The following is a 24,879-nucleotide window of genomic DNA, read 5'->3' on the forward strand; positions in this document are numbered from 1 at the left end:
CCGCCGTCCCACCGGCGCTACCTGCGGTTCACGGTAGGCCACAAGCACTTTAGTTTACTGTGCTCCCCTTCGGCCTCACCGAAGGGCAAGGAAATACCTACAATGAGTTCTGACTGTAAAATACTTTGCTTCAAGACCTTTGCCTTTCCCACTAAACAGGACATTTCTCTTCCTTGGCCTACTCACGTTATCAACGTATAGGTCTCCCTGCCTCCACATATGCATATCTACGCAGCATGTCCTCTGTTTCATGTTTTTTCTGCCAATCAATCTGGATTGGGCCCTGCTTTTTACATTCTCCGATTTTCTTTTGAGAAACCCCATTTTTCAATCACCTTTAAATACTTTTTCTAGACTATTTTTTTTGTATCTACTTTTTTTAGCTATGTTGTTTTATGTTGCAGTGCTCTGGCTTTAAATTATAAGTGTTTTGTCATCTGCCATTTACAATAACTGAAGCACATGGTTTCTGCGTTGCATGCCTGGAGAATAGTCATACAGTTCACATCAGTTTTGTGTATGCTGCCATTGGTACGAGATCACTCTGCAATCACCCAGCATGCATGCAGACTAGGGTTATGCACCAGTCTCAAAAGAGGTTCTATTTAATCAGCAGAAAGATGATGTAGGAGTTGAAGATAATCTTGGCAACCTGGATTGGTACTGGCCAGTCTTTCTGCCTTAACGCTAGTGAAACATCTTCTGCCACTCACAGAAAAACCACCACCTCCTCCCCTGGGCTCTCCTTTGTCGGTCACACTCCACCCTAAGCAAATGTGATCATTAATTTCAGACTTTGAAATCGCCCACTCAGTAGACCTCTATCTTTGGATACCTAATCACTTTTCTTGCTCTACTGTATTGTCTACCGTCCTGTGGAAGAGCTTTTAAGTGACATCTACCTTTGTGGTCCAGTTTCCAACTTCTCTGTTGCACCTTTGAGTGCTGTTTTTGAGAACTGGCAACCAGGCCAAATCATCATTCCCTCTGATAGTGAGGATGTGCATCTATTTGGACTATCAATCTTTAGAGGTTCAACACCCCAAATTAACCGAAATATGCTACTTGTATTGAGCAAGAGTGCCGCAAAATTCTCACAAATGATCATCACACACAATACATATTCTTTACAATACACAGTATCCTTTAAATGTACTTTCTTGAAAATTCTTTACAGCCAACGTGTTTTGTCCTCGCTGACGTTTTCGGGGCTGTATTTAAATTCCTTGTTAAATGGACATACTATATAACTGCATCTGTAGTTTGCCTGTATTTTATTTGTAAGACGAGCTGGTGAAATCCTCTAATTTGAGAAAAAAGACTCTGTGATCCTTGTGTAAAGTAATTTCTTAAAGAGTATTCTTAATTATGTCCAAAGTTTAGGAATAAGTTTCAGGTACTGCTGCTGATGTCCTGTTGGTGAAGGACAGAGTTCATGTGTTCCTAGTACAGGTGGCGTCCCGCGGTATGGATCTGAAAGAGATACCTTAGTGATAGATTCCTTACCTTAGAATATCCCCAGGCGTCAGACTGGATCCTGAAAGTTTTGCTTAGCAGTACCCCTGCGCGTCAGTAGGTGGCGTCCTGCGGCTCCTCGTCCGTCACTGGCATCGTAAGCACCGAGATGACGTCACAGAGAGTACTTGGGCACCACCCATGCGCGCTGACGTCAGTTCTTTATTTTTCCGCGCCAGTAAGCGCAGATCCGGATTGAGCATGTACCATAGTCACTTTTTGACTGCGATTTTGAGACTTTTGTCTCATCTCCCCCCCCCCCCCCCCCCTTTTTTTTTTTTTGTTTCTCCTGGTGCGCGTAGGGATGCCCGGCATTAAGTATTGTGGGGCCTGCCGCCGTAATATGTCGGTGGCGGACCCCCACGATGTTTGCCTCTGCTGCTTGGAGAACAACAACGAATCTCTGGACTGTCGAGCCTTGGCCCCCAAGGCGTTGCGGGAGCGGCGTAGGAAATTGCTGGAGGTCCAGCATTCGTCACGCCGCCGCTCCGGGTCTAGGGGCCGTTCCCTGGACCGGAACCATCGCTTCTCGGGCTCCAAGTCTTACCCTTCACGTTCCGTAAGCGACTCCATAAAAAGAAGTCGAAGAAGCATGTTCGCTCTCCTACGTCCCTGTGCCGTTCGTCCCTGCTCTGGCTCTGCTCCCGCGACCGGCCCCCTCTACGCCAGGTGCGGACAAAGACTGGGAAGGGTCAGAGGACCCTCTTGCCCAGCAATGTGACTCCGAGCAAGATTGGGTGGACGACTTGGAGTATTCGGGCGACCTAGATGTCTCCTCCGATCTGGGATTCGCCTCTTCCCCCAGCTATGATGGAGGAAAGTGCCTCCTACATAATGGTACTCCGTTGGGCTGCTGAGGCCCTCAACCTTGACCTCCCCACAGTGGCCCTCAAGACCAACCTCCAGAAGTGCTCCAGATGGCGTCTACTTAGGATCCGTTGCTTCCCTTCAATGGCGCCCTTACAGAGGTCCTCTTGGGCACTTGGTCGAGGCCAGCCACTGGGGCCCTGCTGGATAAAAACGTTGCCAGGTGCCACCGACCGGCGCCCGGTGACCCCGCCTTCTTGATCACTCACCCTACGCCTGAGAACCTGGTCATTCAGGCCTCGGCGTCTGAGTGCCTTTCCCATGGCCCCGCCGGATAAGGACTCTAAAAGGCTGGTGCAGTTTTGGAAGCGGTTGTTCTCTTCAGCCAGCTTGGGGCTGCGGTCGGTGAATACTGCCTGCTTGTTGGGCCGCTACTCCCACACGGTGTGGTATGCCATTGCGCAGGTGTTGCCTCAGTGTCCTGAGGAGGTGCAGGCTATCCTTTCTCAGGCGATTTCGGAGGGTGAGGATGCGGCTAAGTTCGCCATTCGGTGTGGGTTGGACACCGCTGACTCATTGGGCTTGGCGGTTTCTACGAATGTGGCATTGCGGCGCCACGCTTGGTTGCGTTTGACTGGGTTATCACCCGATGTCCAGAGCTCACTCATGGACATACCTTTTGATGGCACCCGCCTGTTTGGCGACAAGGCTGACGGTGCCCTGGAGCACTTTAAGGACTCGCGGGCTACGGCCAAGTCCTTAGGTCTTTCGACTGAGAACCCGGCCGCTCCTGGTTTTCGTTCCTTTCGTGGCCAAGGTAGAGGCACCCAGGCACACCATCCACAAAGCCTGTAAAGAACCAGCCTCAGCGCGGCTGTGATCGCAGTTTCCGCAGGGGCGGGGCGGGGAACCAGCGTGCTGGTCCGTCCACCTCCACCTCGCTGCTTCCACCTCCAAACCTTCCTAATCTGAGCTTCGGGGAGCACCTGACGCCTGTGGGTGGCAGGATTCGCCACCACCTCCCCCACAGCAGCGAAATTACATTGGATAAGTGGGCGCTGAGGTTAATCTGCCAAGGTTACTCCCTTCCCTTTCAGTCCTCCCCTCCAGCCATGCCACCTCGGTGCCTCCGCATGTCAGGGGTTCATTTGGTTCTTCTCCAACAGGAAGTCACAGCCCTCCTGGCCAAGGGGGCCATCCAGTGCTTTCCCGGGCAGGAAGTATGGAGTAGTTGTTATTTCAACTACTTTCTGGTCCCCAAGAAGGACAAGTGGGTGTTGCGCCCCATCTTGGACCTACAGGTCGGCAGTCGCTTCCTCTGGAAGGAGAAGTTCAAGAAGCTAACTTTGGCTCAGGTCCTGACTGCTATCAACCCTGGAGACTGGATGGTGGTGTTGGACTTGCAGGACGCTTATTTTTACATCCCCGTCCTGCCGGTCCACCGGAACTACCTGTGGTTAACGGTAGGCTGGGAGCATTTTCAGTTTGCCATGCTCCCTTTTGGCCTTACCAGTGCCCCTCCGGTGTTCACGAAGGTGATGGCAGTGGTTGCGGCTCATCTGCGCAAGTCCGGGGTATCAGTCTTCCCCTACCTCGACGACTGGTTGTTGAAGGCGGGCTCGTCCCAGGTAGTCGTCCACCACCTTCAGTCTACGGCTGACCTCCTGCACTTGCTGGGGTTCTCCATCAACGTGCCGAAGTCGCACCTTAGTCCCTCTCAGAAGCTCCTCTTCATCAGAGCGGTTCTGGATTTGGCGTTGTTTCGGGTTTATCCTCCCGAACAACGAGTCTGGGATATTCAGGCTATGAATCCGATATTTCAGCCTCTATCCTGGGTTTCGGTCAGGATGACCCTCCAGGTTCTGGGACCGATGGCCTCCTGCATCCTGCTGGTGACACATGCCAGATGGCATATGCAGGCTCTGCAGTGGGACCTGACGTTCCAATGGGCGCAACATCAGGGCAACTTGTTTGATCATGTTCAGATCTCGGAGGGCACTGCACGACAATTGCAGTGGTGGCTCACGAATCGCGATTGGGTCCATGGCAGATCCCTCTCCCTTACCCAACCGGAGCACACGGTGGTGACGGATGCGTCCCTCCTGGGATGGGGGGGCCACTTGGGAGAGGTGGAGAACATAGGCCTCTGGTCTCCGGCAGGGTTCCTGCTCCATATCAACCTTTTGGAGCTGCAGGCGATCCGTCTTGCACTGAAGGCATTCCTTCCCTCTGTCCGGGGAAGTGTAGTGCAGGCGTTCACGGACAACACCACCGCCATGTGGTATTGCAACAAACAGGGCGAGTTAGGGTCCTGGACCCTCTGTCAAGAGGCTCTGCGCCTCTGGACATGGCTGGAACATCAAGGCATTACCTTGGTGGTTCAACACCTGGCAGGTTCTCTGAACGCCAGGGCGGACAAACTCAGCCGCCGGTGCTTGATGGATCACGAATGGCGTCTGAACTCGGAAGCAGCGCAAGGTCTCTTTCTGCAGTGGGGAGAGCCTTGGTTAGATCTGTTCACCACCAAAGAGAACGCCCAATGTCATTAGTTCTGCGCGTTGGAATTCCCAAGGCGGCGCTAGCTCGGAGACGCTTTTCGTCACGAGTGGAGCTGCGGTCTGTTGTACGCCTTTCCGCCTATACCACTTCTGCCCAGAGTTCTGAAGATGATCAGGCGCGACCAGGCCCAAGTCATTCTGGTGGCTCTGGACTGGGCTCGAAGAGTATTGTATCTCAAGCTACTCAGTATGAGCATGGATTCCCCCAATCCGTCTGCCTCTTCGGGAGGATTTTCTTTCGCAGCAGCAAGGGACGATCCTCCACCGAACCTGTCCAGCCTCCACCTCCATGCGTGGAGATTGCGCTGCGACAGTTAATGGCTTTCGACCTTCCTCCCGAGGTCTGTAATGTCATTATGGCAGCCAGGCGTCCCTCCACTAAAACAGTATACTCATTCCGATGGACCAAATTTGTGGCATGGTGCACAGCAAAGGCTGTGGATCCCCTTTATGCCTCTTTCTGAGGTTTTTGTTTCTCCTGTCTAGCCCAGCAGGGCTCTACTCTGGGCACTATAAAGGGTTATCATTCTTTCTTGCCAAAGGTTGTCACGCCCTTCCACATCAGGCAGACCATCTCTTTGCCCACTTTCTTTCTACCTCCGCATCCTTCCAGGAAGGAGGAGCGGCTCCATCGTTTGAACCCAAACCGTGTGCTCTCATTCTATCTGCAAAAACAACAGTTGATGGATAGAATGCAGAACAATGTCATACATGCACCCCAGTACAGAGACCTGGGCCTAAATCCATCGTTTTTTTGCACTCCAATCCACCCCAGTTCAGACATGGCCATATGCAAATCAGCCTTGACCCTGTTCCTCATGGGAACAATCCAGCCCGAACTGCCAAGCCAAGTCTTCACTGGACCAGAATCAAGCATCCTAGGACTGGTTTCTGGCTATCAGCCGTCTTCAGCCAGGATAGCTTGACTCCAGTGGTGTGGAGAGCACGGGACTCACGTCTGAGCATACCCGTCCCACTCGGGGTGACAAATGCAAAAACAACAGTTGATGGACAGAATGCAGAACAATGTCATACATTCACCCCAGCAGAGAGATCTGGGCCTAAATCCATCGTTTTTTTGCACTCCACACCACCCCAGTTCAGACATGGCCATATGCAAATCAGCCTTGACCCTGTGCCCCATGGGAACAGTCCACCCGAACTGCCAAGCCAAGTCTTCACTGGACCGGAATCAAGCATCCTAGGACCGGTTTCTGGCTGTCAGCCGTCTTCAACCTAATTAGTTTCGATGCGTTTGGAGAAATAGTCTATGTTGAAGCGGCTGTTTTTGAATTATCTTACCTAACTAACTGGTTGGAGAATAGATTACGTGTGTTAAGGTGTTCCTGTAGAAAAGACAATAATTGTATATATATTGTAATGAACTGTACTTTATTCATTTGAACCTAAAATGACATAAGTTACAAAAAAATTTTTGGGAATTAAAATTATGTTAAATGCAAAATCTTGAAAGATATATCCTTTAGTTGATGCGCACTGGAGTCCTTGTGATCTCGCGATCCCTGGCTACATACATTGATTTAGGGTGCTGGCAGGCACCAATCTAGTGCAGCACACATACCGTACAAGTGATCTATTCTGATTAACAGAGTGCAATACCACCAACCATTCATTATTATGTCAGCCGTCTTCAGCCAGGATAGCTTGACTCCAGTGGTGTGGAGAGCACAGGACTCGCGTCTGAGCATAGGCTGATTTGCATATGGCCATGTCTGAACTGGGGGTGGTGTGGAGTGCAAAAAAACGATGGATTTAGGCCCAGATCTCTCTGCTCCATGAGCGTACATGCATTTTCCCACTTCTCCCAACATGTTCTTTTCATAATATTAAAATGTTCTACTTTCAAAACCGTTTTCCTTTGATCCGCTGTCTGTGCGTTTACAGTTTCATATGGATTTGCCCTTTCAATTGCTTTACCAGTTTTAGTCAAGGGCCTTTCCTATAATATTGCATGCATATTTATTTTCTTACTGTTGAAATTATAATTGAAAAAAACGTTAACCCTACTTTTCTTAAGCATTCCATGAGAGTGCATGTATCCACACCACCACCACACTTTTTATCTTGTATTTGGTGAAACGTTGACTGGAGTGTGCTGGGTTCCTGCTAACCAGGTCCCCAGTGCCAGTTTTTTTTTTACCCAAAATAAGGTAACTGGTCAATTGATCCTCAGTTAACCAGGCCTTTAGCACCTCTGTTAGACCCTAGTAAGTGGTATCCCTGGTACCTAGGGAATGGGTACTACACAGAGTCCCTAAGTGCTGCAACATATATTTTGCCACTCTAAGGTACGATTTTAGATTTTTGGTGGAATTAGGTCTTCTGGGTTAGGGTTATGCCCACTTCCCACAGGAAGTGGTCATATAGAGGGTGTAGTCAACCTAAAGGTGGGTAGCCCATTTGGCTACTACCTGACACCCCCTGTAACACCCCTAAATACAGTATTTAGATGGCACCCCTGATGCCAGGACCTCAGATTTGACATACACAAAGGAGTGGACAAAAAAGATAGCTGACCCGAGGGGCAACAACTGACTTGGCCCAACCCTGCCAGCCTGCAGCTGCTGCAACCGACCTTCTTAAGTGTGGGGATGCCAAGACCGACTGGAGCCACAAAGTACCAATACCTGGGGTACCAGACCCCTTCCTGCAACCAAGGCTTTTGTGTCCAGCCCGGACACCAACACAAATGAAGATCGACTTGTATGTTGAGGGACTACAGGGACAGTGAGACCCACATTGAGGGTGGCCTAGCTGTCCTGTTTGCCCCTTTTCTTCAGAACCAAGACAGAGTGAGCCTCTGACCACTGCATCCCGACACCTCAAAGTCCCTCTGCACCCACACCCCACTGCCAGAGTCTGAGGAAGGTGATGGTTCCAACCGGGTCCTGAGACCCTCAAAGGCTGATCCCACACTTGGGTTTGCCCAGACTGGACTCCCAGTTGCCGTCTGCAGCCTCTGTTTGCAGGCCCTCTCAACCGCAAATGCCTCTGGCAGGAAAAACCTAACCGCACCACTGCACCAGACCCCCCAGCCAGAGAAGTAGACCAATGAGGTCCCCTCATGCCCAAGCATCTGAAGGACTGAGCCCCACTGTGGGTTCGCCCAGACTGGCCTCCCAGTCCTAGCTTGCTGCCTCTTTACAACCAGACCATTCCCCATTGAAGTGAACAGGACTCCCAATGCTGAAACACACCTCTGCACCTGGGTGCCCCAGTGCCGCCCGAAGTGACCTGTTGGTGTGGCCTTGGACCTTGCCCCATACTCTCCTTGAGTCAAGGAGAAGGGCCTGTAAGTCTCTGATAAGTGCCCAAATACAGTATGTTTTACCCGCATAGGATAGCATTACCGCTCCAGAAATTGCACTGGGTGACCTTTTGAAACTTGTACAAATGACTATCTCAAAGTACTTACCCAATTCCGATGATCTTGGTATCTGAATTTATATACAAATCTGTGTTTTAAAAAAAATGTTTGTTTGATTTCTTTGAATGTCTCTCACTTACTGCCTTTGTGTGTGCAGTAAATGCTTAGCACTACCCTCTGATAAGCATTACTGTTCAGACACACTATCACAAAAGAGCAGAATAAAGAAAACTATTGCGTTTTAAAAAGTTTTTTTAAGTGTTCAGATGTTCTTGAACAATATACCTCCTGTTATTAAAAAATGCTTTACAAATGCATGCATACTCTTTGCAAACGTTTATATTAACCAAAATGGAGACTCGTGTGTTTTCAAATATGTGTAAGGCATTAAGAATGCATCTGTGTGTTGCAAGTGGAGTCAGGAGTGCAAGTCTTGAATGGGCTTTGTAAGGTCTGTGTGGGAAGAGCGTCTTTCAAGCACATGAAGAGTAAGGAGTGTTATCGGTGTATTTGCCAGGTGTGTATCATGATGTTGAGTATATGTATTTAGAAGTTTGTATCACATGGATTAGGTGTATAAGCTGTATCGGTTACAGTGTATATTGAATTAGGAGTATGTGTTCTCAATGTTTGTGTCAGGAGCATGTCTTTGAAGAGTGTGTACAGTCTGAAAATGGGATCATGTGTGTTTTTACTGGTTTGGACTGTCTTACACGGAGTGTTTGCATGGTGTGACTTTGGGCGTTTGTATCCGTCATGTGGTTCTAGCGTGTACGTCGTGCATATGGATTCAATATTTTAGTGTCTGTCAAACATTTATAAGGAGGCACGAGTGTGATCAAAAGGTGTAAGGTGTCTGGCATGCGTGTATGTATAAAGAAAGGAAGTCAAATAGACAATATTCTATTTGATAGTGTATATTTTATTTAATGTTGAAACATGAGAAGGAGATGGCACACTAAAGTTACAAGCAACAATGGGGCAATGGTATAATGGAGATGCAAGTGATGACTTCATGAGGAAAATTTATGTAATAAAGATTATTACAAAAACGCAAATAATTCCAGTAATAGTCAACAAGGTATTAAATACTTGCATATTTTAATTGGCATCTTTAATGCATACAATTTTCTTCATGCATGTTGTTTTTTATTTGATATAAAAACATTTGAACTACTGCAGATTTTCTGGGGCATGACATGAAGAATAAACTTTGGGTGATGGTCTTGGGAGCAGTTTACGAAGCATGTGAGAGTATTGTGTATGATATGAACATTAAGCCTGGAAAATGTTACCTTGGTTGACTTGGCTTAGGTTTGGCCAGTTGCTCTACAGTTAAACATTTAACACCATGTGAGCTTGGCATTGGTGTATGTGGTTGAGAATTGGTTATCTGTGAAGGGCTCGTGTTGAATGCTGGCAGTGATATCTTACCATTCCACGTTCAATAAAATGATAGTTATTGAGATGGGCGGCAATGTGTGCAGTTTCCCCCTCTCTAAACATTGTACATAATGCAGTGTGTATGTATTAAAATGAAATCAACTGATCCAAAGGATGAATCATTGATTGACTTATGCGATACGTCATTTAAGTTCCCAGTGTGAACATTTACAACACTTGCCTGTTTCCTTGAAGCATGTATAGTAAGAAACTTAATTATTTGCTCAGCTTAATGAAGGACGATCCAGCACAGATTGCATTACAGAAATTAAAAGTGGATTTGCTATAAAATTGTTTACCTTTTTCCCATTTAGATCCAAAAAATTAGTCCAAGAATCGGACCAGCATCTAAAAGACATTGAGAAAGTTTTACAGAACGACAAGCGCTATTTGGTGCTCGACTGTGTGCCTGAGGAAAGGCGCAAACTAATTGTGTCATATGTGGACGATCTGGATCGCCGGGGGCCCCCGCCGCCTCCCACAGCATCTGAACCCACCAGGCGGTCGACAAAATAATCCTGAAAGACGCTGTGGATGGAAATGTGGAAAAATGCTTGCATGAGCCACCTGTCAGTTTTTTTACATGTGCATTATAACAAACGTACGGTCAATGAAAACCCCCTTGATCGGAGGAGCAGAGGAAAAAGCAGCATTTCTGAAGAGAGAATGGCCTTTGTACAAAAAAATGAACTCATACAATATTTATGCTTTCTTTGTGTAGCATGGATTGTCACAAACATGGAATCTTTAATTCTAACTTGTGACCTTTAAAAGAAGTAACCTGTAGTATTTGTTTGAATTTTTCTCCCTTTTTTAATTTTCATGGAGGAAACGGCCATAATGACCCTGAACATTAATGATACTGGTGAGTCAGCAAACGGTTGTGGAATTTTCCTTTGCGGTTGAACAATCTGAAAAGAAGGCTCAACCTGTTTCAACTGAAGGAAGTGGTAAACAGTGATATTTTATTTGAGCTACGTTTTCAAATGGTAGACCATGAAATTCCTGCAAAGGGTCATTTTTCCCCTTCTCTTTGAATGAAAATATTTCACAGCTGGTCTGCCTGATGTTCTCTGAAAGATGCCGCAATACCGTGATGTTTACGCACCTTTGTTAACTCTGTACTATTGGAAACATTAAAATTAATAGTGCCTGTTTTAAGTTTCAAAACAGTCGAAGATGATTTTCTTTCAGTGCCATTTTCAGTTGGTACCCAAGTCTGCTTTTAAATGTCCTCTACGCCATGTCGATAAAGCTGGTTGCTTTGTTCTTAAGAAGGTTTGTCTGCAATGTTCTAGCTCAGCTATGTGCTGTGAAGATTACCCAATGATGAATAGGCCCAGGACGACTGTAAAAATATATTTTTATTTGCAATGAAGACGTCTTCATTCATTTCTAGAATACACAGGCTAAATCTTGTCAACTGTATACTCCTGTTTGAATGTTGAACTTGTGTTTCTAGAGTTTAATCTTGAAACGTTGGAATTGTTCAGTTTCTGTATTTGAACAACAATAAACCAACATTTTTTTATACACAGCTTGGAAAATTTTATACCAGTGTTCTTCATGCACACTTGAATATGACTTGCAGTGCCACCTGATGAAGAAACGTCATTGTTTCAGTAGTCTGTTTCCTGTGTAGCTCTCAAATATGGGACCGTTTTGTTGAACAGGGAGAGGAGGAATTTTGCTTTTAAATATGGTAGTTAATGTGCTTCTATTGCCATGACATTCAGGGAACAGTTAGTTTTATGGTTGATATGCCTACATCATTTATGTTAATCCAGTGGATTTGGCTTTGAATATAGTGGTCAGATTTGGTACCTACATTTCTTTCGGTTTCTTGACCGAATAGAAGCTTTTACAGCTTTCCTAATTAACTTATCTTTTATTTTATTAAATCTGATTGATGGTTGGGTCATCCTTAGGCTGGGGTTTTAGTAGACGACTCTTAAGTCCCTCCTCTATGCTTATTACACAGCAAATTGCTGCAGTCTTTAAAAAAATAATCCTTAAGAAAGGTCACTTTGCCCATACACGTTTCATGCTGAATTTCCGTATTGTAATGAGGGCAGGAACAGCAATTTCCTGTCATTGTTTGCACATGTCTATGTTCAGAATTATCACTTTTTGTCATTAACTGACTTGGTAATGATTGGGGTGAAATTAGCATTGTTTGCGCTGCAGCAAGGTCCCAACAACTTCAACTTCTTGTACCATCCAAGCAAATTCGCAAATCAAGCTAAGCTAGAGTCTGTAAAGAGCAATAAATGAAACGCCAATTATTTTCAACAGATGGCAGTCGATAGTGAACTTCGGTTTTCCTTTCCTCATTAATGGGCACAACTTAAGCGCAAGTAAAATTAGTTAAGCGCTTGAGTATTTATTTTGATTTAAAGTAATCGTTTTGTCTTCAGGTGAAAGTAAAGACAAAAGTGCCCCTATGACATGTAGGTGCATAAAGAAAAAACGCTATGCCATGACCAGGTTCACTAAGACCTTGGTTTGCTCTGATTAAATGCATAAATAGATTTACTTACTATTGTGCTATTGATACAGGCTTTTCCCTAAAAGTTGTGAAGTAGTTAGTTAGTCCAGGATTATTAAGCCAACTTTTGGTGCTAAACCTCTACTCTCGTATGTCTTGACCAAAATATTTTTATGTATTCTTCTTAACCACAACATAGCCTTTTAAATAGTTTGGTTTAGCCATATTAATATGGGATATGGATCTTAAATAGCTATCATCCCCAGATTGTAGATCTCAAAAATTAGATTTGACAAACACCAAAGGTGGCCTAGCCAGTTCTGAAGGAAGAATCCTGGCACTTAGGGCTTTTTCCATTGCAGCCGAGTTGCTTTCCTTGTTTAATTAGAATGGGCAGCTTAGATTTCCAGAAACTTGTCAAGACCTAATTGTTCCTGCATTTCCTGCTATGCATACTTGGTTCTTGGATTAACACATTCCGTCTGCACTTTCTATAGATCAGAGCTCTCTGAAATGCCTTTTGGTATCCTTCAACTCAATACAAGTTCACACATTTAGCATTAAATGTGACAGGCACCAGGCAAGGCTTCCGCTATAAAGCATGTTAACCCAAATACTTTTGGGATTGTAGACATGTATTATTGATTGAGATGTTGCTGGTATGGATACTTGACATCAATAAGTAGTCCAAATTCTTTTGTAGAAAAACATGGTAATCCTCGGTTTGCCTGCCGGACCAGCCTAGTGGTGCACCGGTTCAATATAGTTTAACATTAATTGCAGCATCTTTTAGTTATTGTAAATGTCGTCAGCACCTCTAGATGTTTAATGGTTTTGCCAGTGCGTGTGGAGTTTGAGAATGTACAAAGTGTGCTTCACTGATTGGTTACCTCATGAAATGTGATTTTGTGGCAGACATTGCAAGAATTATATGATTGCTTAATTTCTCAACTTTAATCTTTGCCTTCTTGGCAAATGAACAGTTTGTATGAAAGACACTTGCATCTCTTGAAATATGTACTAGTTCGCTTTTTAACGATTGTACATTTGAAGTCTATTAAACTGCTAAATTTATTTTCAAATGTTTGAATGAAAAGAGTGGTTTATGTTCATCACAATGTCGTCAAGCACCTTCCTCCCTATAACGTTCATTTATGTAAATCTTAATTATAGGGCCGGCAAGTCAAGCTTTAAATAAATGTGCATCTATGCGGTTATAGTGTGACAGGACCAGTAGGTATGGTTGCAACCCAGTTTGATTTATTAGCACCCAAACTTTCACAACAGCTTACCACTGCTCTAAATTATTTTGCCAGATTTAATAAAATTTAGTTACAAAAGAATGAGTGGGGAAGAGCATGAGTTATAGGTAGGGCCTCTGAAATTGTGATGCAACTGTGTTTCGTATCTATTTCTGAATTTGCAACACTTGCACCATAATCTACCTACTTCTAGCTCGTAGGTGTCCACAAAATATTTGTTTTTATCAAAGATGAATGAAAATATGCCCCTAAAGTCTGCATTTAGTACAGGACAGTGCATGGCTCTTCTCAAACGTTCAAACCAAAAGAAGGGGGGTTGCTGTACTGTTCCTAGAGAAAGAAGAGGTAGGGAAATTCTTGCTGGCGTGACCAAAGGGGGGAGGGATATTACTGATACCCTGGGGCATCCATTATGTTGGATATATTTGCCTCACACACCCCGAGGAGTGTCATGCTTCATCATCGGCGGTTGCTCCTCGTCGGGGAGGCGGTGCAATCCCCGACGGGCACACCTCAGAGAGGGGCTCTTTGGCGGAGATCTTTTTTCCAACTGCCTATAGGTGAAGTGGGGGTATGTGGGCAGGGAGGTGTATACCTATGGTAAGGTGGCTAAAATGTAACAAGGGGTACCGGAATGGACTTTATTCTGGGGGTCCCCTAGCTACGGTTAAAAGGTGAAGCTAGTTCCCTAGGTGTCAACCTATTATGTTGTGTGACCCTAGAAGATACTAGTGGTGCATGTGGTCAACATGTTTCTCGCTAGTGGTATATTTACCGCGATTCTTCAGGACCAAAGTGAAGACAACAACATGCTCGTGTCATATGTGTTGTAATGTTACCTTAGTGGATCCTCCTATGCCTATGTCTAATGATCATATCCTAGAGGCCACATGAGTGTTCGGCAGGGCTGAACTACAGCGCTGAGCCCAAGGTGTGGCTGAAGTCTGCTGTGTCCGGGTGTAGTGACCTACCCGTCCCCGCCGAGCTCGACGTTATCTGGTTACATTTCAGCTTTTGATTGCCATATTCAGACATTAAAGAAGTAAGACTTATACCACTATGGTGTACTATTCCCTATAGACAGACTTTGGTGTTTGGGGGCCTGGAGGTTGGAGGTCCGGACCTGGTTTATGGCTGCAACAGTTTTAAAAACAAAAAAGACGGCAAATTTAAACCGAATAAACTGATACATTCATTGTTGAATTTTGTTTCACTTCTGTGTGTTCGTGTTTACTTAACAGTGTTAGCAAAGTAGAGTAGCAGTTATTTCAAAATGGCACTCTAAGTGTAACCCCTTCGCTGGTGGCGTCAGCCAACGGCCGTCGTGCGCACCACCTTTGTAGTGCTGCGCACGTCCGTTGGCCGACGTGGCCCGCCCACTGCGCTGAACCGCTGCACTTCAGCGGAATTGCCGCCTCGGTTAAGCTGTTAAAATAATTGTAAACATTGTGCTTATTTTTTAATGACCTATTTCTTGAAACTTTAAGTACCTCATGGCGCTACACTTCCATGATTGATTTGTGCTCTACAGTAATTTTCTAAAGTGTTTATTTCTTGTTGAAACATGTTTCCAATGGCCTTAAAGTGTAGCCACATAGTAAACCCTGAAACTGAAGCTTCTTGTGCGTCCAAGAATATGTCCCCAGTCAAACTTCTTTATGGGCTGAATTTTCCACTTACAACGCCAAAACTACTAAACTTCAACACTTCAGATTCGTCATGCAGCCAGAGTTTACCTGCCTCAACTTTTTTCCATATTGTAATGGAAAAACTCCCCTGGGATTTTTGTTGCTGATCCCCAAAAATACATTTTAACTGTGCATTGTGTGATTTGTATGTATGCCATCGAATTTTAAACACCCCCACTAATTATTTCATTGGATGAATTGAGGTTTAAATTGTCTTGGAGCAGCCATTTTGCATTTGTGAATCCTCTAACAATTATGGCTGTAAACAGTGCTTGCCCCACAGTTCACATATTGGCATGTGGGTCTGAACGAACTTGGGTGATGTTGGCATGATATTGTTTTGTGTGACAAATAGCACATCCTATGAGCATATTTTATCACACGATTACCATGTCTCATGAACCTTGGTGATGCGAATGTGTCTCGACAGGGTGTCCTTGATTTGCAAATTCATATGGAGTGTAATCCCTGTTGTCAAGCCCTTCTCCTCACCTAATTTATAGATATAGTCCAAAGTTACCAGTTATCATGTAGCAGCAACCTTGGCTTCACCATTATTCCACCTACCTCCTCTTCTACTGGATCAACTGCACCTCACCTCAGTGTGCAGCTGCGTTATACATAGGTTCCTATTGCTGCATATAGTCCTAGCTGTCTGTTTGTTGAATGTAGAAAAACCAAAGGAAATGATGGACGGAGCGTTGACAATACAAGCACTCACCCCCAGTCAACTGATCTGGGTTTAATCCATCACCGTTCTTTAGCCCACTCTGCCACCTCAGTTCAGACATGGCCATATGCAAATCAGTCTGACCCTGTGCCTCATGGGAACAGTCCAGCCCGAACTGCCAAGCCAAGCCCTCCCTGGACCGGAAATAAGCTACCGAGGACCGGTTTCTGGCATTTCAGCCGTCTTCAGCCCGGCTTGCTTGAATCCAGTGGCAAAGTGAGCAAGGGACTCACGTCTGAGCATACCCTGCCAACTTATGGCGAACAAAGAAAAACCAAAGGAAATGATGGACGGAGCGTTGTTTGTTGAATGTCCCATTGTTTGTTTATTATATTTTTATTTGGCATATATAGCCATAAAAAGAAAGAGCTTCAATACATACTATTAAAATCTGCTTTGTACAAGCACTATAACGTTAAAACAGTATACAACACAATAAAATCCTGATAAAATTGAACAAAGAATCTCATGCAAACCGTAGGTGGTACCTAATTCATCATCGGCGAGGGGATCACTTATATTGGGTATACATTTGTGGATCCGCCATAGGAAACAGGGTCCCGGAATATCCCCTAGCATAGGTAACGTCGCTTTTCAACCCCACTCCTTATGAATTATATAACCAGGTCCTTCAATGACTCCTGTATGGCAATTAAAATCTTCCCATTGCACATGTTACATTTAAAGATCTCATATTTATCAACAAGCTAAGCGCATGATCCCTACTAAAAATTACATAGACAATAAAAAGAGGTTTCAAAAATGATTTCCGTTCTTCTAAGAACCACAAGCAGTCCAACAAAATATGTGGGCCATTGCATTTTACTTGCAATCCACATTTACACAGACCTTGCTCATTTGTCATAGTAGATTTTATCATCCGATCCGTGTTGCATGGGTTCAGGCCCACTCTAAATCTCAAGATTGTATTTTTAAGTTTTGGATGGGGCATTGCCTCGATATAGGGGAATGTTTGGTCATTAGTCCACCCGTTTATCAAAAACCGGGAGGATGATTTGCTAGTCAAATAACCCAAATCTTCCTCTCGGGCCTTCAAGAATGTCCCATTGTGTATTTTATAATTCAATGAAGGTTTCTAGTGACACAATTGACTAAGTCCAATGTTAAATGCCATCAGAAGCTAGGATTGCCATTTTTAGAGTATAATAATAAGCATGTTATCCGTTATTTATTTGCTATGCTGCATTCTTCGTTTGCTGTAGAATGACACAACGGTAGAGTATTTTGAAAAATTAAAATGTTTCTTTGAATCAGTAAATTGAATGCTGCAGTTTAGGTTTTATTACTGCTAGTCGATAGGTTAGATTTTAGAGTACTGTCTTTCGTGTTTTTCAATTTTGCTTTAGCATAAGTCTGGAGAATTCAGGGTTTAAACGTTGCTGGTTGTAGGATTTAGCTAAAAAAAAGTCAGCGATCCGTATGGATTGTTTACTTTGCTTGGCAGAATGCCGAGTAAACAAAAGAAACTGTTTTAATTTAATACTTACGTTGGATTATCCAAAGAGATTGACAGGCTTGAAGAACAAATACTAATGCCTGCATAGAATGAACATCTCGAGCTGGATGGATGCCAATTCCCTTCGTCTCAATGCTGGAAAAACAGAGATCCTGTTCTTCAATTCACCATCCCCTCTGGACCCTAACATCTGGTGGCCAGAAGACCTGAGCCTAGCCCCCACCCCCAAAGACTCGGTAAGAAATCTAGGAGTACGTTGGGACAACCAACTCAGCTTCAACAACCAGGTACAAACTGTAGCAGCCTCCTGCTTCACCAAGATCAAAACCATAAAACGACTTATCAATTATCTGCCAGCCGTAAGACTGTGATCCAGGCACTGATAACATCCCATCTTGATTACGCCAACGCCCTCTACCTTAGTATCACAGCAGGCCTCCGTCACAAACTCCAGACGGTCCAGAATGCCGCCGCCCGGCTGGTTGAGAGAATCCCTGTTAGACACCATATCTCTCCTCACCTCCGCAAACTGCACTGGTTGCCTATAGCCAAAAGATGTGTGTTCAAGGCCATGATACTGGCCTTTCGAGCATCCAAAGGCAGTGGGTCGGCACACTTGAAAAACACCCTGCGACCCTATTACCAACTCCAGAACATTACGCTCTAATACTCTTCATTTTCTGGAAACCCCCCGATTTAAACGCTCCCGTGCAGGCGGAAAAACCTTTGAGGTTTGCACTACTCAGCGCTGGAACAAGCTCCCCCTAGCCCTACGCACCTGTCAAACAGAATCTGTCTTCCGTAAATCCCTGAAAACTTATCTATTCTCTTCCTAAATCAGGATATCGGACCCCCCGGCCTCAACTTTCAAAGTTCTCAGCGCCGGGACGCCCCGTTGGGGCCGCTGTGCGCTCTACAAAATACTCAAATAATAAATAATAATGAATACAATTGTAATATCAGTCATTGTTACTGTTTGAAATATATAATTCACACGAATTATGCCATTCCCTGGAATTATAGAAAATAATTTGTTGCCATGTCTTCATTTCTGTGCATTATGCAGTTGATATGTTTTGTTATCACTGGCTGTGCAGTAATGATAGCCAAATACGTTATGCATTTATCTAATGTGTTACGTGTATTGTGGTCCCCCATTACAATTTGGATGTACATTTTCTGGTTCCAGTCTACCAGTGGCATCAGTAACCATATGTACTAAAAGAATGAACTGGCGACCCTTCAGTAGTATACTGTGGTTGAGTTGTGATGTCACGGTGCCTGGTGCTAGAGTCAACAGTGTGAAAAGCAGCTATCTGAGCAAGGTGCTTAACTAGCCCTTTAACAATTAAGTGGCGCACCATCTTCTCTGACGCCTATTCTTTTAAATCTTTGTCCTGAAAGTAGTTTGCTCTCGATGCTGAAAAGGTCATTTGTACTGGTAGGGAGTGACACGCTATCCATTTTACTCACACATTCAAAAGTACAGAACTTGCTTTGATAAGGACATTCACTAAACCGCTTCATAGTTTTAAAGAAATTACAAACTGTTGCTGTGGTGTGCATTTTTGCCTTTGAACTTCCATATCTAATATTCACTATTTGCAACCAGGTATTGATCAGAAGGAGCAAGAGACGAGGGACTTAACAGGGATTTCTGAGGACTTTGGGGCAGAAAGAAGCAACATTAATGGTGTGACAATGTACTATATGAAATAAAAATCCCCCTTATGTAAAATAACTCTGCCAATGACCTTGTTCTTTTATTTGATCGTAGAACTCATTAGAGACTTGTAATAACTTTATTACATAAGGTAGTGTTTTGTTTATTCACATTATTTATGTAGTGCCTTCACGGGTTTTTCTTACATTATAAATCACAATAACAAAGGCAAAGTAGTTTGTAGGTTAATCAGAGCCCCTAAGTGACATTTTGGGAACTTAATGCATGTTAACTGTTTATGTTTCCCTGAATTAACTTATTGGGACTTCTAAATGTTAAATAAAACTTTAAAAAACAAAAAACATTTAATATACATATAAATACTTGTCGAACTTTGACCATTGCATAGAAAATAATAGTAGAATATTTTTCTTTCAACAGTAATTTGAGATTCCGAGACACTGTTACATTAAATCAAACTTGTTTTATTTTTGAAGGTTTTGTGTAACATTCTGGCTACTTGAGCCGTACAAAAAAGGTAAAAAATATTAGAATGCGCTCTCCCACTTAAGTACAACTTGACTATCATGTAAATGCATTTGATTTTTTAATAGAAATTTTAATCCACACAATTGTAAATAGAAAAAAAATCTACATTATGTCACATTTATTAGTACCCTACACTTACAAGTGAAAAGAAACTGCACTAATGTGGGCTTCAGTGCTGAGCTACTTATGTTTTTTTAGATTCATTTTAAAATATATAGTGTATATTTATAGAGGGTGTTAGCCTCGCAGCTTCATTTGTTACAACCTACTGTCTCTTGATCTTGGTGTTCCCAAGGGATGGGGTCGTTATCTTGATCAGAAGGAAGTGTTTCCCGCTCATGCCAAAACTGCTCCACATCTGGAAGGACTGGTGCTTCCTTGTTGTCAGGGCTTCCCAGATGATCCTGGGAGCAGGAGTGTTCGGGGTGGAGGGGAGATGCCAATTGCTCCTGGGAATGAACGGAATCTGGAATACCTTCTGAGTTGCCCGCTTGGCTTTCTTGGTTGTCAGGAGCAGCTAATGTTTTTTTCAAAGCTAACCTTTTCCACAAGCCCTTAAACCCTTCTCTGAATTCTTCTGACATAACCAAGAATATGAGTGGATGTACAGAAGAAATTGAAAACATAACACATTGAGCCATAATCTTAAATGTGTGAGGTGGAGAAGGACCATCTTTTTGTAGATGCCACATCCAAAGCCATGATATCCATTCTGGAAGCCATAGGATAGAAAAGGTGAGCGAGACGCTCATCAACATGACAGTCAGGCGCCTAGACCTGATCTGGTTCCTCAGATTCTGGGTTTTGGTCCCTCTGCGTTGGCACTGGCCATAAGCTTTCCAAAAATACAAGAATTCCAGGAGAAAAGGGGTGCAGAAAACAAATATGGGGAACAGTTTTACAAAGATAGCCATGAATTCATGCGCATACTCTGGAATGTCCAATAGGCACACCATTGAGCCTGCCAGTTGCTTGGTGGAGGTGAAGAACCATTCAGGAAGCGGTAAAATAAAAGCCACGAGCCATGTAGACACCAGAATGGCCACAATGGTTTGATGCTTGATGTTTACTTGTTTGGTGGGGTTGCTGGCGTACATGTAGCAGGCTTTAGCCACCACAGCAATGGTAATGCTCTTAGCCGTCATGCAGACGTGCACAAACCAGTCCGATGTCTTGCAGACAAACCAGCCCAGGTTCCAAGTGTCTTTGTAGTACACAGCAGCCCGGAAAGGAACCACGAACGCCAGGAGGAAGACATCTGCACAGCTCAAATTAAAGATCAAGGAGTGGATCAGGGAGGGCTTCCCTTTCCTGGAATTGTGGAGCAGGATCCCGATCACACACATGTTGCCTGCAAAGCCCACCAAGCAGATGACCACGAGAAGGGCAGGGACCGTCACCTTCCACTCCCTGGAGTCCGGTGGGAGGTAGCCACCAGCAAAGTGCATGTGCTGGGGCAGCAGCGAGCTGTTTGTGGAGCTAAGGTTGGAGAACTGAACCGGGACCTTCTCCATCGGGAATTCACCCAAGGGAAATCTGCTGCCTTCCCCGAATCTGGTTCCTGTACCTGCTTCTTGTGCACTCAGCAGTCGGCTGAACAGCATGAAAGTGCAGCCGCCCCTCCAGTCTCGAGCTTTATAGCTCGAAGTTCTTTTGATTGACAGTTCCCACCAGGAGTGCAGAGGCTTCTGCTCATTAGCAAGTGTAATGGCGCCCGTTCTGTCCCATCGAGTAATTAAAACACGACTCTACTAAATTATGCACAAGAAAGGATGTGACACCAGTCAGGAGAAAGAGTAAAGCCGTTTAATCTCGTATATATATTTTCACATTCCAAAGAACTCTGGATAATCTCTGGGTTATTGTTTTGTTTCTCATTTCCTGTATAATGTAAGCGTAATTTATTTTCCGTCTCGTCCGCTATGTAAAGAGTTCTTGATGGCTAGCTGGGTGTTTAGAAGGGATTAGTTCAATTCCCTTGTGGTGAAATCTCGGCGGGTGAGCGCGCTCACAAGGCGTATAGGTGGAATAGATTTGTTTCATTATCTTCGTTAATTGCTTTTAACTAAGTCTTTAACAAATACATTCATTTTATGGTCGACGCTGTATTCCCATGTCGCTGAATAGTATTCAGAATGCAGAGCAGCCAAGTTAGGTTTTAAAACGTTAACTGAAGAGCATGATCTGAGATGTGGGTAATGATGTAACAGAAAGTGTCTCCACAAGAAATGGCATAAAGCAGCATTTTGACAGGGGAGGCAGTGTTTTCTTTGGCTAAATTGTCAGTTTTGAACCAAGGAGATCTACATTCGAATCCCGGCCTCACCGCCGACTCGTGTGACCCTGGGTAGATTTATCTGTCTCACTTTTACTTGCTGCCAAAATGGATAATTTAAAATATTTTACATGAGCCAGAATTGGAATATAACGAGCTACACATCAGTGTAAAGTTTTTTTCCTTACTATTGCAACTTCAACCAATAAAGCCTAGTAGTATGGACATTTTGATATAATGTTTGAATGCAACACCTCTCTTAACAAGGGTAGGCAGTACATCCTAACCATACAGACGCACACAGTAACCAGTTTTGGCAAAGCCAATAGGTCTTGCCATTGGCTTTGACAATGTGGTTTAGTCCTGTTGTACACCAGCGTGGCTGCTGTTCAGCATGGCTTAAAGTTAGTGGGGTGGAGTGTCATGGTATAGAGCAAAGGGAGTAGAGTGTTGTGGAATAGAGCGAAGGGAGTGGGGCAGAGTGTTGTGGTATAGAGTGGACTAGATTGGAGGGAGCGAGTAGAGTAAAGTGGCATAGTGTTGTTATGGAGGGAGTAGAGCATAGAGTAGAGTGGCTGCGAGTGGTGCAGAGTGGCGGAAGTTGTGTATAGTGGAGTAGAGTGGCGTAGAGGGGCAGTGAGTGGAGTAAAGTGTTGTGCAGTGTCGTCTGGTAGAGTGAGTAGTGTGTCATAGAATGGAGTGATATAGAGTTGAGTAAATTGTCAGAGTGAAGTGTCATGAAGGGAGTGGAGTAAAGTGGCATAGAAAAAATTGTGTGGAGTGGCATAAAGTGTCGTAGAGTGGAGTAGTGCGCCACAGAGTAGAGTAAACTAGCGAAGAGGGAGTTACCTAGAGTAAAGTAGAGTTGAGCGGCGTAGTAGAGTAGTATCAGAGTAAAGTGGCTTAGAGGGAGTGTCAGAGAATGTCATAGTGGACTAGAGTGTTGAAGAGTGGGGTAGACAAGACTGTCACAAAGTGGAGTTCAGTGGTGCAAAGCGACGTGGAGTAGAGTGGTGTAGTATAGATTGGAGTAAAGTTTCAGTCAAGTGGAGTAGAGTATCGTTGTTCCAGGCGAGTCCCAGATTGGGGAATTTTGAGAATAATAGGTGATCTTCCACAAAACCTAATCTGAACCCACAATCTAATAGCCGCTCCCAAAATTTTTAGTTTAATTGTCTTAAAAGATTTCCTATGGCCGAATTTGTACAAAAAATGACTTCTTTCCGGACCTATCATAGCTTGCATGTAACATGGATATGAACTGTAGTCCTTAAATAATACTCTAACATTGTTTAAATGAAATGCCCTATAGTATTGGAACAGATCCGGGATAGCTATTCCACCATGCTCAGGTTTTCTCCTTATTTTCTAGCCCCTCTCGAGGCCCAGAATAAGCTGCTGATATCACCCTGCGTTTCACTAACCCAGCCTTTATTAAACTCAAGTGGCATTGAATTAAAGACATACTTGAATCTAGGTAAGATACACATTTTTACCAAATTAGAAGGACCCAGAAATGACAACAGGAGACTCTTCCAAGCATTGAGAAGTTTTTAGACTGTTTGAATTTTATTAAAATTAATTTGAGCTATCCTCTTAACCCCTTCCACAATCAAAATCCCTAGATATCTTATTTGATGTTTTACCAGGGGGTTATTACTCAATGTTCCAGCACATGATCTCAGTTTTTTGCTGGTTTTTTTGGTAGCCTGATAGGTTGCCAAACTGCTTCGGTGTTTCTATTATTCTTCGTGAGCAACTGTTCAGATCTGTGAATACCATATTGTCCCCATAAAAGGAGACCTTTTTCACCCAGTTCAAATACCTGAAGGGGGATATGTATTAATTCGATCTCAAGGCACTAGGTAGGGGTTCTATATAAACATTAAACAGGGGAGAAAGAGGGCACCCCTGCCTAGTTCTTCTTTTTATATGTATCTTGTCTGTAAGGGACCGTTAACTAATACGCATGAGGTTAGAGATCTGTATAGAAGTCTTACTGCTCTTACAAAGTTGCTACCCAGCTTATAAGCTTCCAAGGTATTGTGTAAAAAATTCCAACTGACCCTATCAAATGCCTTGGCGGCATCAAAGGTGATTATCAATAAAGGGAGTTTCTCCTCTACTGCCAGGTCTATTGCCCCTACTAATTCATGTGCGAGTTCCTGAATCTGCCTCATACTTATGTATCCTTTCTGGTCCTGATGAATTGGACAACCTGCCCACTTCCCCAGTCTTTTCACTAATATTTGGGTGAAAATCTTATAGTCACTATTTAACATTGAAATGGGTCTGCAGGGCTCACATACCTTAGGATCCTTCCCGGGCTTTAATATTATACAGATAGTTGCCTCACTCCGAGATTTAGGAGATTCCTGTCCCCTTACAAATATGTCGTTAAATAAGCTAGTAAACTTAGAGCACAAGTTCCTCCTTCAAAGCCTTGTATATCTCATTGGGCAGAGCATCAGGACCAGCTGCCTTTGCGTTTTTCAGACCTTTAACCACGTCACTTCTAATTCTGTGATCTCCGCATTTAATTCTTCTCTATGCTCTTCGGACAGAGTTTGCTTTACCCAGGAATTGGGATAGTCCTTAATTTGATATTCACTATCCCGTGTTTCCTCTTTATATAATTCTCTAAAAAAAAACTTTAAAAGGCTCTCTTGATTTCTGCCTCTTCTACAGTGGGTTGAACTTTATCCTCCTCTTGAATGCACAAAATGTTACTGCGATTTAAGACGGTCTTAGCTTTCTAAAGCTAAAAGCTTGCCACACCTCCCATTTGTATTTAACTCGTGCATCTAAAACATTAACAAGTTCCCTTTTCTTGTTAGCTAATTCCCCTGTGAGTACTTCCACTTTGACCGCTAAAATTTCCTCCTTAATCCTCCTCTCCAGTCTCTGTATTTCTCCCTCTATGCTCTCTATTTCCTTTTTATTCCGCTTGTTTCGGTAGGCCGCTAAACTAATCAGCTTGCCTCTAAGAACCGCCTTATATGCATCCCACCTAACCTGGCAGGAAGTTCCCTCTGA

At 44.0% G+C, this 24,879-nt stretch overlaps 2 protein-coding genes across 3 annotated transcripts in view; one reads left to right on the forward strand and one right to left on the reverse strand.

Moving 5' to 3' along the window:
• LOC147666208 (transcription elongation regulator 1-like) overlaps positions 1-13,281 on the forward strand; it is a 377,596-nt gene extending 364,315 nt beyond the window's left edge. For both annotated transcript variants that reach the window (XM_086949207.1, XM_086949208.1), the window contains one exon: positions 10,026-13,281. In XM_086949207.1, the coding sequence (XP_086805333.1) occupies positions 10,026-10,227 (202 nt within the window). In that variant the 3' untranslated portion in view covers positions 10,228-13,281. The remainder of the gene's footprint in view (positions 1-10,025) is intronic.
• A 6,346-nt stretch (positions 13,282-19,627) lies between these two features.
• Positions 19,628-21,125, reverse strand: GPR151 (G protein-coupled receptor 151). The gene has a single exon (XM_086949210.1). The coding sequence runs from the start codon at positions 21,080-21,082 to the stop codon at positions 19,820-19,822; it is 1,263 nt and encodes a 420-aa protein (XP_086805336.1). The 5' UTR covers positions 21,083-21,125; the 3' UTR covers positions 19,628-19,819.
• Between the last annotated feature and the right edge of the window lie 3,754 nt (positions 21,126-24,879).

Source organism: Lissotriton vulgaris, unplaced genomic scaffold (assembly GCF_964263255.1).
Source record: "Lissotriton vulgaris unplaced genomic scaffold, aLisVul1.2 SCAFFOLD_650, whole genome shotgun sequence".
NCBI lineage: Eukaryota > Metazoa > Chordata > Amphibia > Caudata > Salamandridae > Lissotriton > Lissotriton vulgaris.

Coding starts and splice junctions, on each gene's coding strand:
- GPR151 (XM_086949210.1), bottom strand. CDS start 21,082: ATGGAGAAGGTCCCGGTTCAGTTCTCCAACCTTAGCTCCACAAACAGC.